Consider the following 17,954-nt stretch of genomic DNA (forward strand, 5'->3'; position numbering starts at 1 on the left):
AAGAGGAAGGCTGATGGAGATGGTGGACACGTGGCCACCTCTGGAAATTCCCAAATGCCTCTTTCATGATTGTCGAATGTGCTGGTTTGGGGTGTGATACAGTGTCAGGCTGTTAGTCTTTAGACCTAGGAATTGTTATCAGAGAGTGAATTTCCCCCATTTCTTTATTACCCTTGTAGTCTGCAAGTTAAATTCTTGTTACATTAACACAGGGTAAAAGAAAAAAAAAAATCCCATTACTACACAATTATGTTGGATTGGGGGTTTCTTATGCATCAGTTTTCAGCAGTGTAACAAATACACATTTAAACCACACACATAAAATGTGTACATATATTAAATACATATAGTTTAATGAGTTATTTTTGCTGTCAGAGAAGCAGTGTCACTAGATTCTTCTCTGCCTCTTTGATTGGACAATTTTTCTAACTTTTAGAGATGAAGTCTTGCTACGTTGCCCAGGCTGGTTTTGAACTCCTGGCCTTAAGCTGGGATTACAGGAGTGAGCCACTGTGCCTGACTTCTCTACCATTTAATTAATATGTATAATCTGCTTGGGGGAAAAGAAGCCTTATTTTTTGTGTGATCATTTCACTGTTGACACTTGACTTTACCACTGAGAGCTGTTAGAATAAATGTGTGTCCTCAAAGTTGAAGGTCAGTTGGGTTTACCCTGCTCTTATGATTGATTTTGTGTGTGATAACCTTTATCTTTGCTCAGTCCCAGTGCTTTAGTCACATCTGTGTGCTGGGACTGACCAACTGGGACTTTCCTAGTCTTGGCACCACAAGTCCCATGTCCTGGGAAATTCTTTAGTCTCGAGTGGGCAGACTGGGATCAGTGTTCACTCTATTAGCAGTCTTTCCAAAAAGCACCACCCCAACAAGGTCCCCATTACTCCCACCTCCCCTACTTTAACACTGATTGATAATTTCATATTCATGGCTGATCAGATGTAAAGGCTTATTTTAGTTGTTTGTATTACCCAGCTACTTGAGAGGTTGAAGCGGGAGAACTGCTTGAACCTGGGAGGTGAGGTTGCTGTGAGCCGAGATCGCGCCACTGCACTCCAGCCTGGGTGACAGAGTGAGACTCCAACTCTTTTATTTATTTATTTATTTTAAAGTTCATATTGAACTTAAGGGTATGGCACTGTGATACTGTGATCGATGTAACGTGTAAAGCCGTCCCTCTTCCTGATTTTTAGGCATTGCTTACTTGGGTATGTGGCCTTTGCAAGGGTCACTTGCCAAATGGGTGAGGTGACAGGAAGTAACTCTTCCTTTGCTAAGAATGAATGGACGCTTGGGCTTTTTTGTACTTACTGTAGTCTCAGAGCTTCTCCTGGCATTTCCATTTAAGGATGTTAAAGGTAACTACACGGGAGAAAGCACTGTGTATTTGAGGAAATGTCAGTCTTTTCTTTCATTATTGAGAATATCTCTAGTATTAAGATATATTTTCTCGAAGGTTTTCCCATAGCTTTGATTCTGGACATCCAATACAGAAATAGCATTGACTCATTTTGCATTCATTCAAGAGAAGTTTGCCAGTGTAATTAAACAATATATATATATTTTCAGTAAAATACACCAAGAAATTCTCTGTTCCCAAATTTTGGTGCAAAATTTTAAAATGTTTTGTGAAAACTGGTGGTGCACAGTGTCATGTGTGCCTTTCTCTTTGTTGAATAGAGATCAGCTCTAATTTTCATCTATTTGAGTAGGAAACTGTAGTGCATTTTGAGATTTTGGGCTCAGGAAAAACTGATTATTATAAGTAGTCTATGAATACAATAATTCATTTGTGCTAGAAAGAAGCTAGTCTTTGAAACTCAGTGGCTGTATAATAATTTGCTTGTAGGATATTAATTTTGCATCCAGGCCAAGGGCATTAACATGATATCGGCCTGTCCATGTGCATTACCTGTACATTGTTTAATCTGACTAACACAAACTTTAGAAAAATTCGCAAAAGATTACCCTTCCTTTAGGCTGTAGACCTAAAGAAACGTTTTTCTAAAGGAGTGACAGCTACTTGAAGGAAAACATGGAATTTTTTTTTTTAAGTGTTTTACTACTGCCTGTCAAGGAGCAGCTACTTCATGAAATCATGCAATGGCTGCTGAAGACTGCTCCTTGGGGACTTACACTGTTTCTTGGCTAAATATGGTTAGGGAAGTTTCCTCCCTTTCTCACACAGGGAGCTCTTATTTTCAGAATCGTTTTATCAGTTGGTTCCTGGGAGGATTCTGGGTACGAAAGGAGATACACCGGCAGCTACTGCTCACGTTTAATTCTGTGGCCTTGCACCCTGTGTCACGTGGATAGGGCCAAGTAGGAGACGGAAACACAACTGACTTGGAAAATGCCTCCTGTGAACTTGAAAAGGAAAACAGAGGAATTAGGTTGAAACAACTTACTAGGAAGTTAATACTTGCAAACTGTAAACTGGGCATAAAACTGAAGGAAGAAAATTTTAATTTGTGGGTAAAAAATCAGGGCTTTAAAGTATCAAATGTGAATCAGTAAAAATAGATTTAGCTTTATTTCCCTCCGTTCTGGTCTTCAGGGTGTGGATTCATGCATTCCCCTGCAATGCTGCAAACCCAATGAGGACATGAGGTTAGATCATAGGAACCAGAAGATGAAAGTGACCACAGGCAGGGCTGACATGGTGCAGTCTCACAGTGGATGCTGTGTGACAGCTGAGAGAAGCAGCGGGAGTGTGAAAACACATGCGAATTTCAGTAAAATAAACTGGGTAGTAACTGAGTAAAATTAATTTAAACTGACCAAATAACTTATTATTATGAATAAATTATTACTTTATGAAAAGGACTTTTAAAATAAAACTTTCTTTAAATATTTCAATATGTCATTTTTAAAAGGACCTCAGACTCACATATCTAATGATTTACTTCTTCTTTTGAAAAACCTAACGAAGTGCAAATATCCTACTGCTTTCATTATCAACTGATCATCTTCGCCTGTTGCTTCTATGTGTCACACATAGAAAAATGCAGACTTATTTTCATCACTTTGGTGTTAGAAATATTTTTCAGTTTGTTCAGAGTATATGAATAAAATGTGTTTCTAGAAAACTGACAGATTTAAATTGATAGGATGTACATAATTGTTATGATTCAGTAAAGTTACCAAATGTGATTTACCTAAAAATAATGAATGGAATTAAATGACTTATTTCACACATATTTCTTTTTTTTTCCCCGAGGTGGAGTCTTGCTCTGTCACCCAGGCTGGAGTGCAGTGGTGTGATCTCAGCTCACTGCAACGTCCGCCTCTCGGGTTCAAACGATTCTCCTGCCTCAGCCTCCTGAGTAGCTGGAATTACAGGTGCCCACCACTGCACCCGGCTAATTTTTTAGTAGAGACGGGGTTTCACCATGTTGGCCAGACTGGTCTCAAACTCCTGACCTTGTGATCTGCCCGCCTCGGCCTCCCAAAGTGCTGGGATTACAGGTGTCAGCCTCCACACCCGGCTTATTTTACATGTATTTCTATAAATTCTGCTCAATGGGTTTAACACTTCACTTGGATTCTTACTACTTTTTTTTTTTTTTTGTAGTGAATGACCCCTGTACTCAGCATTCCTTACTTCTATTTGATCAGGAGAGTCAGTGAGACTGAAGATTTTAAAATGTTTTCTCCATTTTCTGCCATTTAATCAGCCATTCAGATTTTTTCTGAGTGTCCACTATGTGCCAAGAATTCTGCTAGATGCTGGAAATACAACAGTGAACAAAATAAAGATAGTCCTTGTGTCCTGATAGGATACATTGAGAACACTTAATGCAGGCTTGCTGTGTTGGGGAAAATCTTTGCTGGAATTAATCATATTAAAGTGAGGTTTAAACGACAAGTAAAGTTAACCAGGCTGGGATGGAGATGGCGTTGCAGGAGGGTAGATATTCTAGAAGAGGAAGGAAGTGGCGTGTGAGGACAGATGTGAGAAGCACGCATGGCATGTTCCTGGAGCTGGACATCAATACGTGCTTGCTTGGAGTTATCCTAGGAAGGTGGGTGGTTGGAGGTGAAGCTGAAGAGGTGACTTGGGGGTCAGATTTTTGGAGGTTTTAGGAGCCATATTAACAGTTTTGACTTTATCCAAAAATATGAGGATTGACTAAAGTTTTTTAAGAATGAGAGTATGAGGAATTACATTAAATTCACAGTTTACAAGGATTGCTCTGGCCGTTATAAACAGCTGAAGAAGGCAGAGAGTAGTCAGTAGAGTGGTGGACTAAACCAGCTAAGTGTTTAGGAGCTAGTAGCTGACAAAAGAAGTGAAAGTAAGTGGAAATGTTTGCGAGATGTCTGAGCCGCATAATCGGTACAACTTGGTGCTTAATGGTTGCACACGGCAGAAGTGGGAGCAGAGCCAGCGTCCCAGGCTGGCCTCCAGTTTTGAGTGTGGGCAGTTGGGTGGATGATGCGCGACTGTCTGCGAAAAAGGGAATGGAGGAGGAAGGAAGGGCTGGTTTGGGGTGGGAGATGTTGAGTTCAGTTTTGGGTCAAGAGATTTTGAAGTGCTTGTTGGACAGATAAGAGACAGCAAGTTGGTATTAGCAGTTAATGTTGGAGTCTGAAGCTGGAGAGGGAAATAAGGGCTGGAGTATATTTGTTAAAGTATTACTCTACCTTTAACTTGTTCTTTTACTGTGTCTTCTGAATATTGCTATTCAGAAGAGGAATTCAGTGCTACATCGTGACAATCACTTAGGTAATTTCACACTTAGTTTTGAAAAATAGTGTTTTATTTTATTATTATTATTTTTGAGACAGAGTCTTGCTCTGTCACCCAGGGTGGAATGCAGTGGTGCAATCTTGGCTCACTGCAGCCTCAACCTCCTGTTTCAAGCAATCCCCCTACCTTAGCTTCCCGAGTAGCTGGGACTATAGGTGTGTACCACTACACCTGGCTAATTTTTGTGTTTTTGTAGAGACGGAGTTTTGCCATGTTGCCCAGGCTGGTCTCAAACTCCTGAGCTCAAGCAGTCTGTCCACCTTGGCCTCCCAAAGTGCTGGGATTACAGGGTGAGCCACCACGCCTGTCTGAATAATAGTGTTTTATAACCTCTGAAATTCTGTGACTTCCGGGGTGTCCCCTAATAGGCAATTTCTTGATTATAGTCAAGTATTTGGTCCATTGAATACTGGATTATGGAATGTGATACATTAAAAAAAAAACCTGAACACATGCAAAAAAATATAGAATTACTCTTTTAAAGGCCGTTTCTGTTGGAAAACTAACATAACCTTTTGTTATATAATACAAGGGATAGAATCAAAATAAGGGATTTGTTTTCCAGTTGAAAGTATGCCTATGTGAAGCAAAATTGGTTAAAATAAAAAAGAAACTATCCTCTAAAGAGAAATCATGCTTTTCTGTTCATTTTAAATATTTGATGTATCAAATTTGAATGTATTTTCATCTATAAACATTGTTACTGACTCCAAATGTTAAAGAACTCACTAATAGTTCTTATGTTATTTATGAATCACATTTTTGAATTTATGCCCTATTAAAACACTAAGATTCTGGTTTTTGCTGTGTTGATACTTAGATATGTTTATAGTTAAGAAAGACATGTGGTGAGGTGAGACATTCTTGCTGGAAAGATATGTCTTGCATTATTTTAGTACTGTTTCTTGAAGTATACTTTAATTTGTATTCATCTCAACATGAGACAAAAATATGTCCAGGCGCAGTGGCTCACGGCGGTGATCCCAGCACTTTGGGAGGCAGTGTGCGTGGATCACCTAAGGTCAGGCTTTTGAGACCAGCCTGGCCAACATGGTGAAACCCCTTCTCTACTGAAAATACAAAAATTAGCCGGGCGTAGTGGCGGGCGCCTGTAATCCCAGTTACTCGGAGGCTGAGGCAGGAGAATTGCTTGAACCCGGGAGGCAGAGGTTGTGGTGAGCCAAGATCATGCCACCGCACTCCAGCCTTGGTGACAGAGTGAGATTGTGTCTCAAGAGAAAAAAAAAATACGTGTTTATTTCTCACATCATTTTCTAAAGTGAGGACTGTTGTAAAAGTGTGTGGGATTAAGGAGCAGAGCGTACCTGATGTTTGCTTACATTTTGTTGGGTTGGGGAAGGGGATGAAAGAAAAGATCCTCCCCTAGGGTTGCCACAGTTTAGAGTGATAGGAGAATAGCAAATATTTCCATCAAAAACATACTTTCTCTTACTCTCTGAGCGATATAAATCTCATTTGGTCTAGATACCATTTATGAAAGGCAGGTTAGCATGGATGGGCTTCTGTAGATATTAGTCGTTAATAATGATTGTTCACTATACAGTGATTTTTTTTAAACCCTAAGTGAAATTTGAGTTGTCTTTTGCATGTAGGTAACATATGTGTTTCATCACGAGGGAGATGAGGATGTGTGAAGTGTGTAAAAGAAGCAGGGAAAGGTGGTGTCCAGTACTGGCAACCAGTGAAGTTGTTTGAAGTTATTACTGATGACAGTATACTTTTCAAATTGAATTTGGGTAATTGCTTCACTGGCTGGATAAGAGAGTTGTTTCTGAATGAAGGAGATCAAACCTAAACAGTACATTATCTTCATTATACTTATGGTTGTATACAATAAATATAACTTGTTTAATCCAAACATTGTGTCAGATTTTCTTACAGAAAATTGTATTTGTGTATATGAAGGATTTTCCTGTGTGTTTTCAAGGAAATGAAAATGTGTAATGGCTACAGCAGGAATGCCGATAGGCTTAGCAGGTGATTGACTGCTCAGAGGTTTAGTTGAGAGACAGAGAATTCTCTGGACGGTAGCCATTATTGCTTATTCACACTCCATTCAGCTTTCCCCGCTCCTTCTGGGCACAGCCTCAGATCTCATGGCGCTTTGGAAGGCACGTGGTGTGGGCCTGGTACATGGTTGTATCCACTCATTGAGGTCTGGGATTCCACCACGGTAAGGCTCATCAGAGCCCTTCCTCAGGCCTGGCAGGAGGACAACCTGGAGAAGCAGTTCTCACATTTCACTGTGGTTGGTAAGCAGGGGAGGATATGTTTTCAGTCCTGGAAAGAAGTCAGCTTATCAGTCAGGACAGGTGAGGTTCCCATTCAGTAACAAGTGCTATGAAATTCTCAATGGCTTAGTACAACAATCATGTAGTTCCTTTTCATATACAGTTTGCCACAGGTCCAGGTGACTCCTTCATGGGTCAATAAATTACCTTTTGGTTTTTTGCTTGTTAGTATGAATTAGGCTTTTGTTTCTTGCAGTCAAAAGGATCTTTTGAAAAACAAACATATTGGAATTTTATTCAGTGGAAAGAAACACTATTTTGAGAGAGACAAGCAGAAGCAAGGGCTAGGAATAGCATTAGGATTTGCTTTAACGCTGACGTAGGCCCGCAGCTCTCCCGATTGGAAGTCTCTTAAGGTAGACTAGTAGTGTTCCTTATTTTATAGAGAGGAGAGCTGAGGTGAGGTAATTTGCAGAGAACTTAGGCCGGTTGCTAAAGTTCACATGGGAATTTAAGGACAGGGACTTGAACCAGAAAAAGATTTTCTGATTCCTTGTGCAATGTGATCTTTCTATTGTTTTATGGTTTCTCATAAATAGAGGTGGAACTTGACAGAAAAGTTTTGAAGGCCACTTCTTCTTAAGGCATTTAAAGGAGAGGAGAGGTGTCCATGAGGTTGGCCACCACAATGGGCTCATTGCCTTCAAGCTGGGCATTGTATTAAAAAGTTCTGCAAGTTTTCATTTATGGGAGCAAAAGCAATACTCTCATTAAAATAACTGTTCATAGAATAGTAATATGAGTCCTGGGAGGGACACTGTGGCATCATCTCATCATGCAGCACAGACTCATGTGGGTCATTCCCCTTCTGTGCTCTGCAAACCCAGCTGAGGACCAGAGACTTGGGTGTGATGGGGTGACACTGACGTTGACGGGGATTTCAGGGCCCGCTTGAACATCAGATCTGGATTCTGGATGATAGCAGATACACAGGTGATGGAGAGCTGTCTAAAGTCGATGCCGTTAAAAGTGTGCTGCATTTCATCCTTATAAACTGAATGAATCTCCAAAATGTTATCCAACTCATTTAGAGACACATTTCACATACATGAAACTCTTTTCACGCTGCAGCTGCCCAGCGTCAGGCTCTGAAACTGTTGTCTTGATATTTAAATACAGTTATGTGTCACTTAACAGTGGAGATACCTTCCGAGACAGGCATCACTAGGTGACGTCCTCATTGTGTATCGCTGAGTGCACTTAGCAAACTTAGATGGTACAGCCCGCCACACGCCTAGGCTCTGTGTGTGGCCTGATGCTCCCAGGCTGCCATCCCTATGCAGCATGTGACTGTACTGAATACTGCAGGCACCTGTAACCCAGTGGTAAATATTTGTGTATGCCAAGTATATCTGAACATTAAAAAGATAACATGTTGTGCTATACCATTAGGAAGGCTACCGCATCATCAGTCAATAAATATTTTTAAGTTTCGTTATAATATTATGGGACCATCTCATATATCTTTGGTCCCTTGTTGACCAAAACATCATTATGCTGTGCACGGGTGTAATTGCAGCTAAAGCATTGCTATCCACATTAACTCAAGACATTGGGTGTGTCATACATGCTCCTTGTGCAGAGGAGACCTGTGCATCATTAGCACCGTCAGGCCCTGCAGTCAGTGGATTTCTGAAAGTTCAGTACGTTCTTTTTTAAAGTGAAGTAAGTATTCTGCAAGCATTTTTAACAAAACTTCTTCCAAGTTGGGAAGCAAGAAACTAGATAATGACAAGGTAACAACAGAATAAGTATATTAGGATAAATGTATATATTATATTGGAATATGAAGAGCCCTAAGTTGTTGCCAGAGTGATCCTATTCAGTAACAGATATTATCATGTTGATCCTCTGGGCTCCCACCCCTCTTATGATTAGTAATAGAGCAGAAAAGTCCTTAACAACCTGACTCAGCCTGTTCTTCCACCTAGGCTCCTGCACGTACTGCACGCACTCCATGGTCCAGTCCCACCAAGCTGCAGATGATTTTCCTCATACCTGACTTACTGTTTTATCTGTTGACATTTTTTACAATTTTTGTGCCTACCCGAAGCCTTTCTCCTACTTGCTGTACCGGGTACACTTCCCTACTCTTAAGATATGTTTCTCTGTTCCCACTGTAGTCATTAGTGATGTGGTCTTTCTGGTTTTTCTCCTGGGTATGAGGTAAGAATCCAAGTTTATGATGTGAGTTGCTTTGATCAATAGCAGGTGGAAGGAAGTGAGGTGTATTACTGACTTGTGGAAGTCTTTAATAGGCAATGCACACTTTCCTACGCTCCCATCCCCTGCTGCGGTGGTAGCCAGTGCTGTTCCATGTGGCATTTGGTCTTGCGTTCCTGAGTGATTACAAAGTAGAGGAAGGAGACTCCTCCGAACTTCATGGATGTGGACAGTGAGTGAAAAACCAATCCTGGGTGTTTTCAGTTACTAAGATCTTGGGATAGTTTATTACTTCAGCAACACTTAGCTCTGACGGACTGACACATGCCCCTCTAATGAGCTTCTCTTTCCTCAGTGTTACTGTAATTGTTGGTAGTATTTTTGAGAACTTACTGTGTCCCACACTGTGTGGCTGGTGCTTTATTTATGTTTTTTTGCTTGTTCGCGATGTTAATAATTTGCTCAAGGTCAGACTGGGTGACTCCTAATGACTGCACTCTCCCCAGCTCCCTTGGCTGCATTACTCAACACCACATCCCCACGCACCTGCTGTGTGCCTAGCTCTGTACTAGGTCTGAGGATCAAAAGATGAATCAGAAATAATCCCTGTCCATGAGAAAATAAGGATATTATAGGGAGAAGGAGAAATTCAAGCAAGTGAGTACAATGACATATTAATATAGGTTGTAGAGCACAGTGGATGCTAGAAAGATTTAGAATCAAAACCTGTCTTTTTCATTATGTGGTCTTGGACAAGTGTCTCTCTCCCCACTCTCCAACCTTTCCGTCTTCTATTCCAAAAATGGGGACATTTCTAACTTCTATAAGATGTCGACAGCCAGCTACCTCAAAACAGTAGTAGCACTGCATGTGCCAAAGCATTTGAAGCCCTAGGCACTTAACAGCCTGCCACAAATGACAGTTTGTGTGTGGCTTCCCTGTGGCTTCAGTGGAAGATTCACTGAGAGCACAAAGGAAGGAGCCAGAGACTTGCTTGAGGGAAAAGGAGCAGAAAAGTGATGTGGAGGAGGAGGTGGTGTTTGACTTGAGTTCTTAAACAGAAGTAATTCTACTCTGACTGGAGGACAAGGGCAATACATTCCAGGTTAAGAGAAATAGCATGAACAAACCGTGAAACATTGGAACTACAGGAAACTTTATTTTTAGAACAATGCGGAGCGCTGTGGGAGAAATGGTGGGAGATGTGCTGTGCAGGTGCCACAGGCAGCCCCAGCCGCTTGAACGCGACTGCACAGGCCATTCAGAATGAGTGGAAGGGCTCTTTCCGAGCTGTGTGGCTTTTGTTTGTTTGTTTGTTTGTTTTTTGAGACGGAGTTTCGCTCTGTCGCCCAGGCGGGAGTGAGCGGCGCCATCTCGGCTCACTGCAAGCTCCGCCTCCCGGGTTCCCGCCATTCTCCTGCCTCAGCCTCCCGAGTAGCTGGGACTACAGGCGCCGCCACCTCGCCCGGCTAATTTTTTGTATTTTTATTTTTATTTTTATTTATTTATTTTTTTTGAGACGGAGTCTCGCTGTGTCTCCCAGGCTGGAGTGCAGTGGCGTGATCTCGGCTCACTGCAAGCTCCGCCTCCCGGGTTCACGCCATTCTCCCGCCTCAGCCTCCCAAGTAGCTGAGACTACAGGCGCCCGCCACCACGCCCGGCTAGTTTTTTGTATTTTTTAGTAGAGACGGGGTTTCACCATGTTAGCCAGGATAGTCTCGATCTCCTGACCTCGTGATCCACCCGCCTCGGCCTCCCAAAGTGCTGGGATTACAGGCTTGAGCCACCGCGCCCGGCCAATTTTTTGTATTTTTAATAGAGACGGGGTTTCACCATGTTGGCCAGGATGGTCTCGATCTCCTGACCTCGTGGTCCACCCGCCTCGGCCTCCCAAAGTGCTGGGATTACAGGCCTGAGCCACCGCGCCCGGCCTGTTTTGTTTTTTAATATGGGTTCCAGAAGCATGGAAACAATGTCAAGGATTGGCAGGAGTCACAGATGAAAGAAAGGAAGCCAGCTTGTGGACTGCTGTAGAGAGGGATGATGAAGGCCTAAATTCAGGCAGAGGAGATGGAAAGAGAACAGGTATGAGCAAAATGAAGCAATGAAATTTCATGAGACATATTCCCGTGATGAAATGTAATGAATGAGGCAACGAAGGGGGTTCAGGAGAGCTACCACACTTCTGATTTGGTGACTGGAGAGTTGTTTGTAATACAGTTTGAGAATAGAGAAAGTTTATTGTTTTGTTTTCTAACTGTCCAGCTTTCTGTGTAGGAATTATTCACTTGAAAAACTCAAACAATGTGGAAAGTCTTCAAAGTAAGCTAAGAAATTCCACCACCCACATAAGACCCTGTTAATTTTTTTCCTCTACATTGAAAGCCACATGTGTGTGTAATGATCATCTTAAACAGAATGGTACCCTTAGCAGCTTCCTTTTGTGTTTAGTAACATAGCGCAAGCAGCCCTCCAGCCTTCCACTGAAGCACCTAAGAGATCTGCTTTACACCTTAGTGTAAAAGGGTAAGTTGTATCCCATTCCATGTAGGAGGCTTCCGGTTATTTCTTTATATCTACTTTTACAAGTAATGTTATCCAGGACGCTCTTGTGTAGCTATCTCTGTATGCTTTTGACAGTATAGTGGCCAGGCGCGTTGGCTCAAGCCTGTAATCCCAGCACTTTGGGAGGCTGAGATGGGCGGATCACGAGGTCAGGAGATCGAGACCATCCTGGCTAACCCGGTGAAACCTCGTCAAAAAAAAAAAAAAAAAGACAGTATAGTAACACCTTTTTTTTTTTTTTTTTTTTTTTTTGAGAGTAAATGGAGTCTTGTGCATGTAGCTTCTCAGGTAACTTGTGGACACTCATGTGGGCATGTCAGCTAGTCAGCCGGACCAGAAGGGGCTGATGTCAGCTACTCAGCTGTACCAGGAGGATGAACTGGAGCTGAGTATTTGTAAGGTATCAAAATGTGAATGGTGCTTGAAACTATGTTCAATGATTCACTTATTGAAAGTATTTATGGCAGGGTAGGGGTCTGCTGTTTGCCAGGTGCTGGCTGTATTATCCTTGGGGATACAATGGTCCCTAACCTCCCAGTGCTTTACTGCAGACCCATGAATACAATTAAATGAATAGTCATAAAGAAATTTACTGTTAAGAGTTTACTGACAAAATACATTTGCTGATAAAGATTACAAATGAGAAGAAATGGGTGCTAGGATAGAACCTAAGTTTTAGACTTGGTGGCAGAGGAAGACCTCCCTGTTGCTTTGTTATATGTTTTTCTTGGTGAATCCTAAGTATTTTCTTTATGTGCGTGTCTGATTGTTACATTTTCTATGTGTCCTAGAAAGAGCATGATTTGTAAGCATTGGGTTAGACAAGTGGAAATAGCTCCAGTTTGGATGATCAGTCCCGTGGTTTTCGTTCCTGTTTCAGCAGATTGAGGGCGAGCATTCAGTTGTTGCATATATCACCTTTTATTCATCCATTCCCTAGTGGATACATATTTAAGTTAGTGCCGATTTTTTGTCGTTGTAAAAAATACCAACTTCAGAAATAACACATACGTCATTGAACTTGCCCCCTTTCTCTCCATTGTCAATACCATTAGGGGTCATCGTGCCTATGACTATGGTGCAGTCGCTCTGTGCACGGGACACAGAGCATGGGCCCTCCCCAGAGGCCTCACTGGGACACTGCCCCCTCCTAGATTCTCGGCGGGGCCTTTCACCTGAGCCACTTAGGAGAGACTTAAAGGGTACCTCAGGAAATAACAATATATCTTAAGAACCGAATGCTTTCTGGAAGACTTTCCTCTATTACTCAGAAGCCTTTTATTATGGCTATTTCCTATGTTTTCACTATGGTGCCTTTCAACTACAAAATGAATTGTTAGAAGTGTCATTTTTGCTGTTAAATGTTATTTCTCTGATTCTATGTTTTCACTCTTTCCTGCTTACAAACATGTGTATTACAGTGGCCTTGACCTTATATGGCTAAAGGACAATGCTAAAATATGATAAAGCACCAGTGAGTTTTTAAAGAGTTGCTAGGGGATAGAACTGCAGACGTCTCCTGCAGAGGTTCCTCAACATGACTGGATGATAGAATCGTATGGAGGAGTTTCATGGCCCCTAGTCTACACTTACTGATGCAGAATCTTTGGACAATATAGTTTCTAAAAGATGCCCATAGCTTGTCAAAGTTGGTTCCAGATATATTTGAAAAGAATGTGTGCATCATTAGTAACTACTTTTCCTGTTGTTTTTAAAATAAAACATATTTTCACTTCTTATTTTCCCTCTTCTAAAATTTAACCTAATTTTGCTTTCATATTGTGAGGAAAAGAACTTCTGATGTTACATGAAGAAAATGTAATACAAACTAGGTTAGATTTTATGTAGTCTGTCTAGCATAGACCAATAATTATTGCCAACAGGACAGAATGGGACGAAATGTTGCAGTGGTAGATGAGGCTCTTCAGTGATAGTACTCTTTGTTTTTAGGGACTTTGAGAGGAGGCTGTCTACTTACAAACCCATCAAGTAGGTAGGCATGAGGGACCCTCCTGAGCCTCACACCTGTACAAGATATGATTTAGGACCGCTGGATTTTTGGGGGCTTGATCTTTTTATCATATGGGTGCCCTACTTATGGAAAAGAATACAAAAGTACCTTATGTTTTCAAATTTCCCAAAAACGTGATAATGTGAACTCATCGCTGAGGTCATTCCCAGGACCTTGGAAGGGGCCTGTCCACATGCTGGGCCCTAAAACTTAGCTTCCTGCCCAAAAATGCTGTTCCCACTCAGTTTCTACAGTGACTGAAATTGCACATGTGGAAGGGCACTCTGGTGCTACACTTCTTTCTCTGGAATCGAAGTTCCCCTGGGAGAGACTGAAAGGAGACATGTGGATTATTCCCCAAAGCCCACTCGCATGGGCTGGTAGCTGCCTCCTAGGGCACTTGGTTGAGAAAGAGGCATGAGAAAGATTGGGGTGGGCCAAGGCCCACCTCTGCCTGAGTTTGCAGCATGCCTTACTTGATTGATTTATGGCCCCACTTTCTGCTGTCACTGTCCAAGCCCATGGAGGATGCTGAGGCTGGGGGCTAGTGAAAAGAGAAACGGAAAGTGGGACCGTGGAGAAAAGGACTGAATGAAAAGACTCTGACCCAAGGACAAACTTACTAACCTGTTTTGCTTAGTATATCCTGATCTTAGTGTCTGTTTTAAATATATTGGTTACAAAAAGGATTTTTCCCATGGCTTTCTGTCATCTAGCATAGAACAATAATTGTTGCCAACAGGACAGGGTGGGATGAGATGTTGCGGTGGTAGATGAGGCTCTTCTGTTATGGGACTCTTTATTTTTAGGGGCTTTGAGAGGAGGCTACATAATTATAAACTATAATGAATTAATTGGATAGGCATGGGGGACCCTAATGATTCTTTAATGTACCTAAGAGCAAATAAATGAAAATTTCAGAAAGCAGAAGAGAACCTCCCTGACTAATCTATGTAAATTTTGAGAAACACTAAGTAGTTATCTGTTAGCAAGTTCTTAACATGAAAACTTTAGGGGGCTGTGGCATCTAAAGACTAGGAAATCTTGAAAATAATTACTCTGTGAAAGGAATTTAAAGGACAGGGCAATTGGATCTTAAAAGTATGGGAGTCTACCAGTTCTTTCATTTATCTACCTCATAGGGCTGGTAGAAGTATTTCATATTACAATGTCACTAAGTCACATAAAACACTGCGTAGTACACAGCAGGCACTCAATAAATGTTAGCAAATTATGTGTAATATAAAACTGTAAAAAATGTAATTGTTATATTTGGGTAGCTAGAGAAAAAATACTTTAATCATATTATATTAGTCCATTTTCACACTGCTGATAAAGGCATACCCGAGACTGGGAAGAAAAAGTAGTTTAATTGGACTTTCAGTTCCATGTGGCTGGGGAGGCCCCAGAATCATAGCAGTAGGTGAAAGACACTTCTTACATGGTAGTAGCAAAAGAAAAAATGAAGAAGCAGCAAAAGTGGAAACCCCTGAAAAACCCATCAGATTTCATGAGACTCATTCTCTATCACGAGAGTAGCATGGGAAAGACCAGCTTGGGAAAGACCAGCTCCCATGATTCAATGATCTCCCCCTGGGTCCCACCCACAACACTTGGGAATTCTGGGAGATACAATTCAAGTTGAGATTTGGGTGGGGACACAGCCAAACCATATAACATATTTAAACCTTTGAGCACTGGACTTAGCTAATCTTGCTTCCAGCATCAGATATGTTTAAAGAATTCGGTGCTTATTTGTGAGTCAGGAATGGAGGGAAGAGAGCAGGAGCAATTTTTGAAAATACTACTGTCTGACTTTGCTTGATACAATCATGTCCGAGTAGTTAAAAGGAACTTAGCAGGTCCTTCAGGTCCTGCTGAGGGCAATTACCTTGTGTCCTTGATAAAGCAGTCTCAAGGCCATTATACAGCACATACTGTGGGAGTGAAAGGCTGCTGAGGACAGCTGCAGATGTAAATCTGCTGGTGCGAAAGCTCAGTGAGACTCAGAGAGAAACATCAAGTGAGGAAGTTAATGCCGGAAAAAATGGCTGGATGCTGCTGGGGTGAAAGTGAGCGAGGAAAAGGCTTGGCTGTGCAACAGTGAAGAAATATATGCTAGCCTGTACATGGAAGGACACATTAGAACATTGACGTGCCTATGTGTATATGCGTGCGCAGCCACACACACACAATTTGGTTTCTTGAACAGAAAGAAGCAAGCGTTCTCAAAAGACAACCCACTTTCTCATTGGGTTCAGTTGGACTCTGAGCTTCAAAGCTGACTTTACAGAGAACTCATTCACTCCATTTTCCTGGACAATCGTCCTTCAGAGCCCTGCCCTGGCCGGCCACGCTCCCTCTCCCGGGTGGTGAGCGTCTTGGAAGGGCTGCAGCCTGTTTTGGCAGTGTGTCCCCAGCATGCAGCCCTGAAAAACGAGTGAGTCTTCTGTGGTTCGTGGGATCCTCGGTGGAGGAGTGAAGGTGATTATAATGTGTCAGATTCTCATTTGGGGTGGGAAGTGTTGATTTGACACAGATGAAAGCCTTTGGCTGGGGAGGGGTGTGTGAGGTGCAGTGTGGTGAGGATTCCCGGGTCGGACTATGATGTCAGTGGCGCCAGAGGGAACAGCTTGCACTCAGCCTTGAGCAGTTGGAATCTGTTGGGAGGGCAGTTGGCCAATCCTAGGCCTGAGAGTTGGGCAATGGGAGACCCCATCAGTGTGTCACCTTTGCCTCCAGGTAGAAAGAAAGTAATCTAAGGATGTGTGCAAGACTGCGTTCTTAGGCAAGTCTATGTAACTGATGCCAAACCGGGGAGGAAGGCTGTGGAGGAGGCCGTGGAGGCCCGCTCACCAGCTCTGTACTGTTGGCCAGAGACGCACTCCCACTCCTGCCTGTGACGCAGCAGTTGACGGTTAACTGGTATGGCAACATTATATGGTGAGGAGGGTGCTTGCTTGCTCATATGATAATAACAAAAATATTCATGAAGTTCTTACTGTTTTACCAGGTAATCTATTAACACTGTTTAAAGACCCTGAGGCGCTCTAAGAAGCTTTATGATACTAAAATGTAACTGAGGCATACCTTGTATTTTCCTAATTGACACGGGTTAAGTGATGGAAACAGTGACTCTAGGGGTTCCTCTGACTTTTCATTACTCCCAGAAGTCAGGAGAGAGACTGGTGAGAAAATGAAAACTAAAACTGAAATTTGCCAGAAGGAGGCTTCGGAAAGGGTAGTACTGAAGAAGAGGAAACTATACAGGCACTCTGCATTCGTGCAGCAGAGAAAGAGCCACCCCTATTGCAAGGGAGTGAGTTGAATTGAGCAAGGACTGTGCCTAAAGATTTGTTTGCCTTGTAAAGGTGAAGGCTTACGTTTTGTGTCTGCTTCGTCTTGTTTGCTTGTTTTAGTGTGCTTTTGTTTTCAGCAAAGCATTTACTGTTTGCCAGAAATGCTGGCAGTCACAGTAGTGGAGGAGTTGGCATCCAATTCATTAGGATTATTTCCTTTACAATTCCTTCACAGCTGTCTTATGGCAACTCTGAAATTACCAGTGGGAGATAGATTCGAATATATGAGAATGTCTAACTTAGAGTTAAGGCTGATCTGGAAGTACTAATAGTAGGACTGCTTCTCACCTCTTCTGAAGGACCGGAAAGGGAGTCTGCGTAGGGTAGAAAAGAGAAAAGAGAGCATTCCATAGAGAAAACTGGACATGTACAAGGAGCCAGAAGTCCTGACCCCATCCCCTCATCTTACAGAAGGCAGGTCCATAGCCAGCCTCCCAGTGGCTGGCAGGAGCGGGCCCTCCAGGTCCCAGTGCAGAGCTATTAGTTTTAAATTTTCCTAATTTATTTGAAAATTTATAAGAGTAATGGATTTTTTTCTTTGAAAATTAGTTTGTGATTCTACCTATTGTATGAGTTTAATAGAAGAACCCAAGGAACCGTTTATTAATTGCCATGTTCCAGATGGCATATTAAGAATTTGATGTGCATTATCCTTATTCGTCTTCATGATAATCCTTATAAGATTGATACTATTAATATCACCATTTTACAGATCTGAACCTTAGGATAAGTCCACTGCCCAAGGTCACACAGTAGGGGCCGCGCCATTTGAACCC

General features: G+C 42.1%; 1 protein-coding gene across 7 annotated transcripts in view; it reads left to right on the forward strand.

Moving 5' to 3' along the window:
- Positions 1-17,954, forward strand: part of LOC105487544 (phosphodiesterase 10A) — a 661,304-nt gene that overhangs the window by 379,505 nt on the left and 263,845 nt on the right. For 2 of the 7 annotated variants that reach the window (XM_011751005.3, XM_011751007.3), the window contains exon 1: positions 12,119-16,762. The exons of 4 other annotated variants lie outside the window; for them this stretch is intronic. Coding sequence is in view for 1 of the 3 variants with exons in the window: in XM_011751007.3 (XP_011749309.1) it covers positions 16,747-16,762 (16 nt within the window). In the remaining 2 variants the exon portion in view is untranslated. Of the gene's footprint in view, positions 1-12,118; positions 16,763-17,954 lie in introns of those variants that run through there. One more of the 7 variants, XM_071096235.1, reaches the window with a different exon arrangement.

Source organism: Macaca nemestrina, chromosome 5, assembly GCF_043159975.1.
Source record: "Macaca nemestrina isolate mMacNem1 chromosome 5, mMacNem.hap1, whole genome shotgun sequence".
In the NCBI taxonomy this organism is placed as follows: domain Eukaryota; kingdom Metazoa; phylum Chordata; class Mammalia; order Primates; family Cercopithecidae; genus Macaca; species Macaca nemestrina.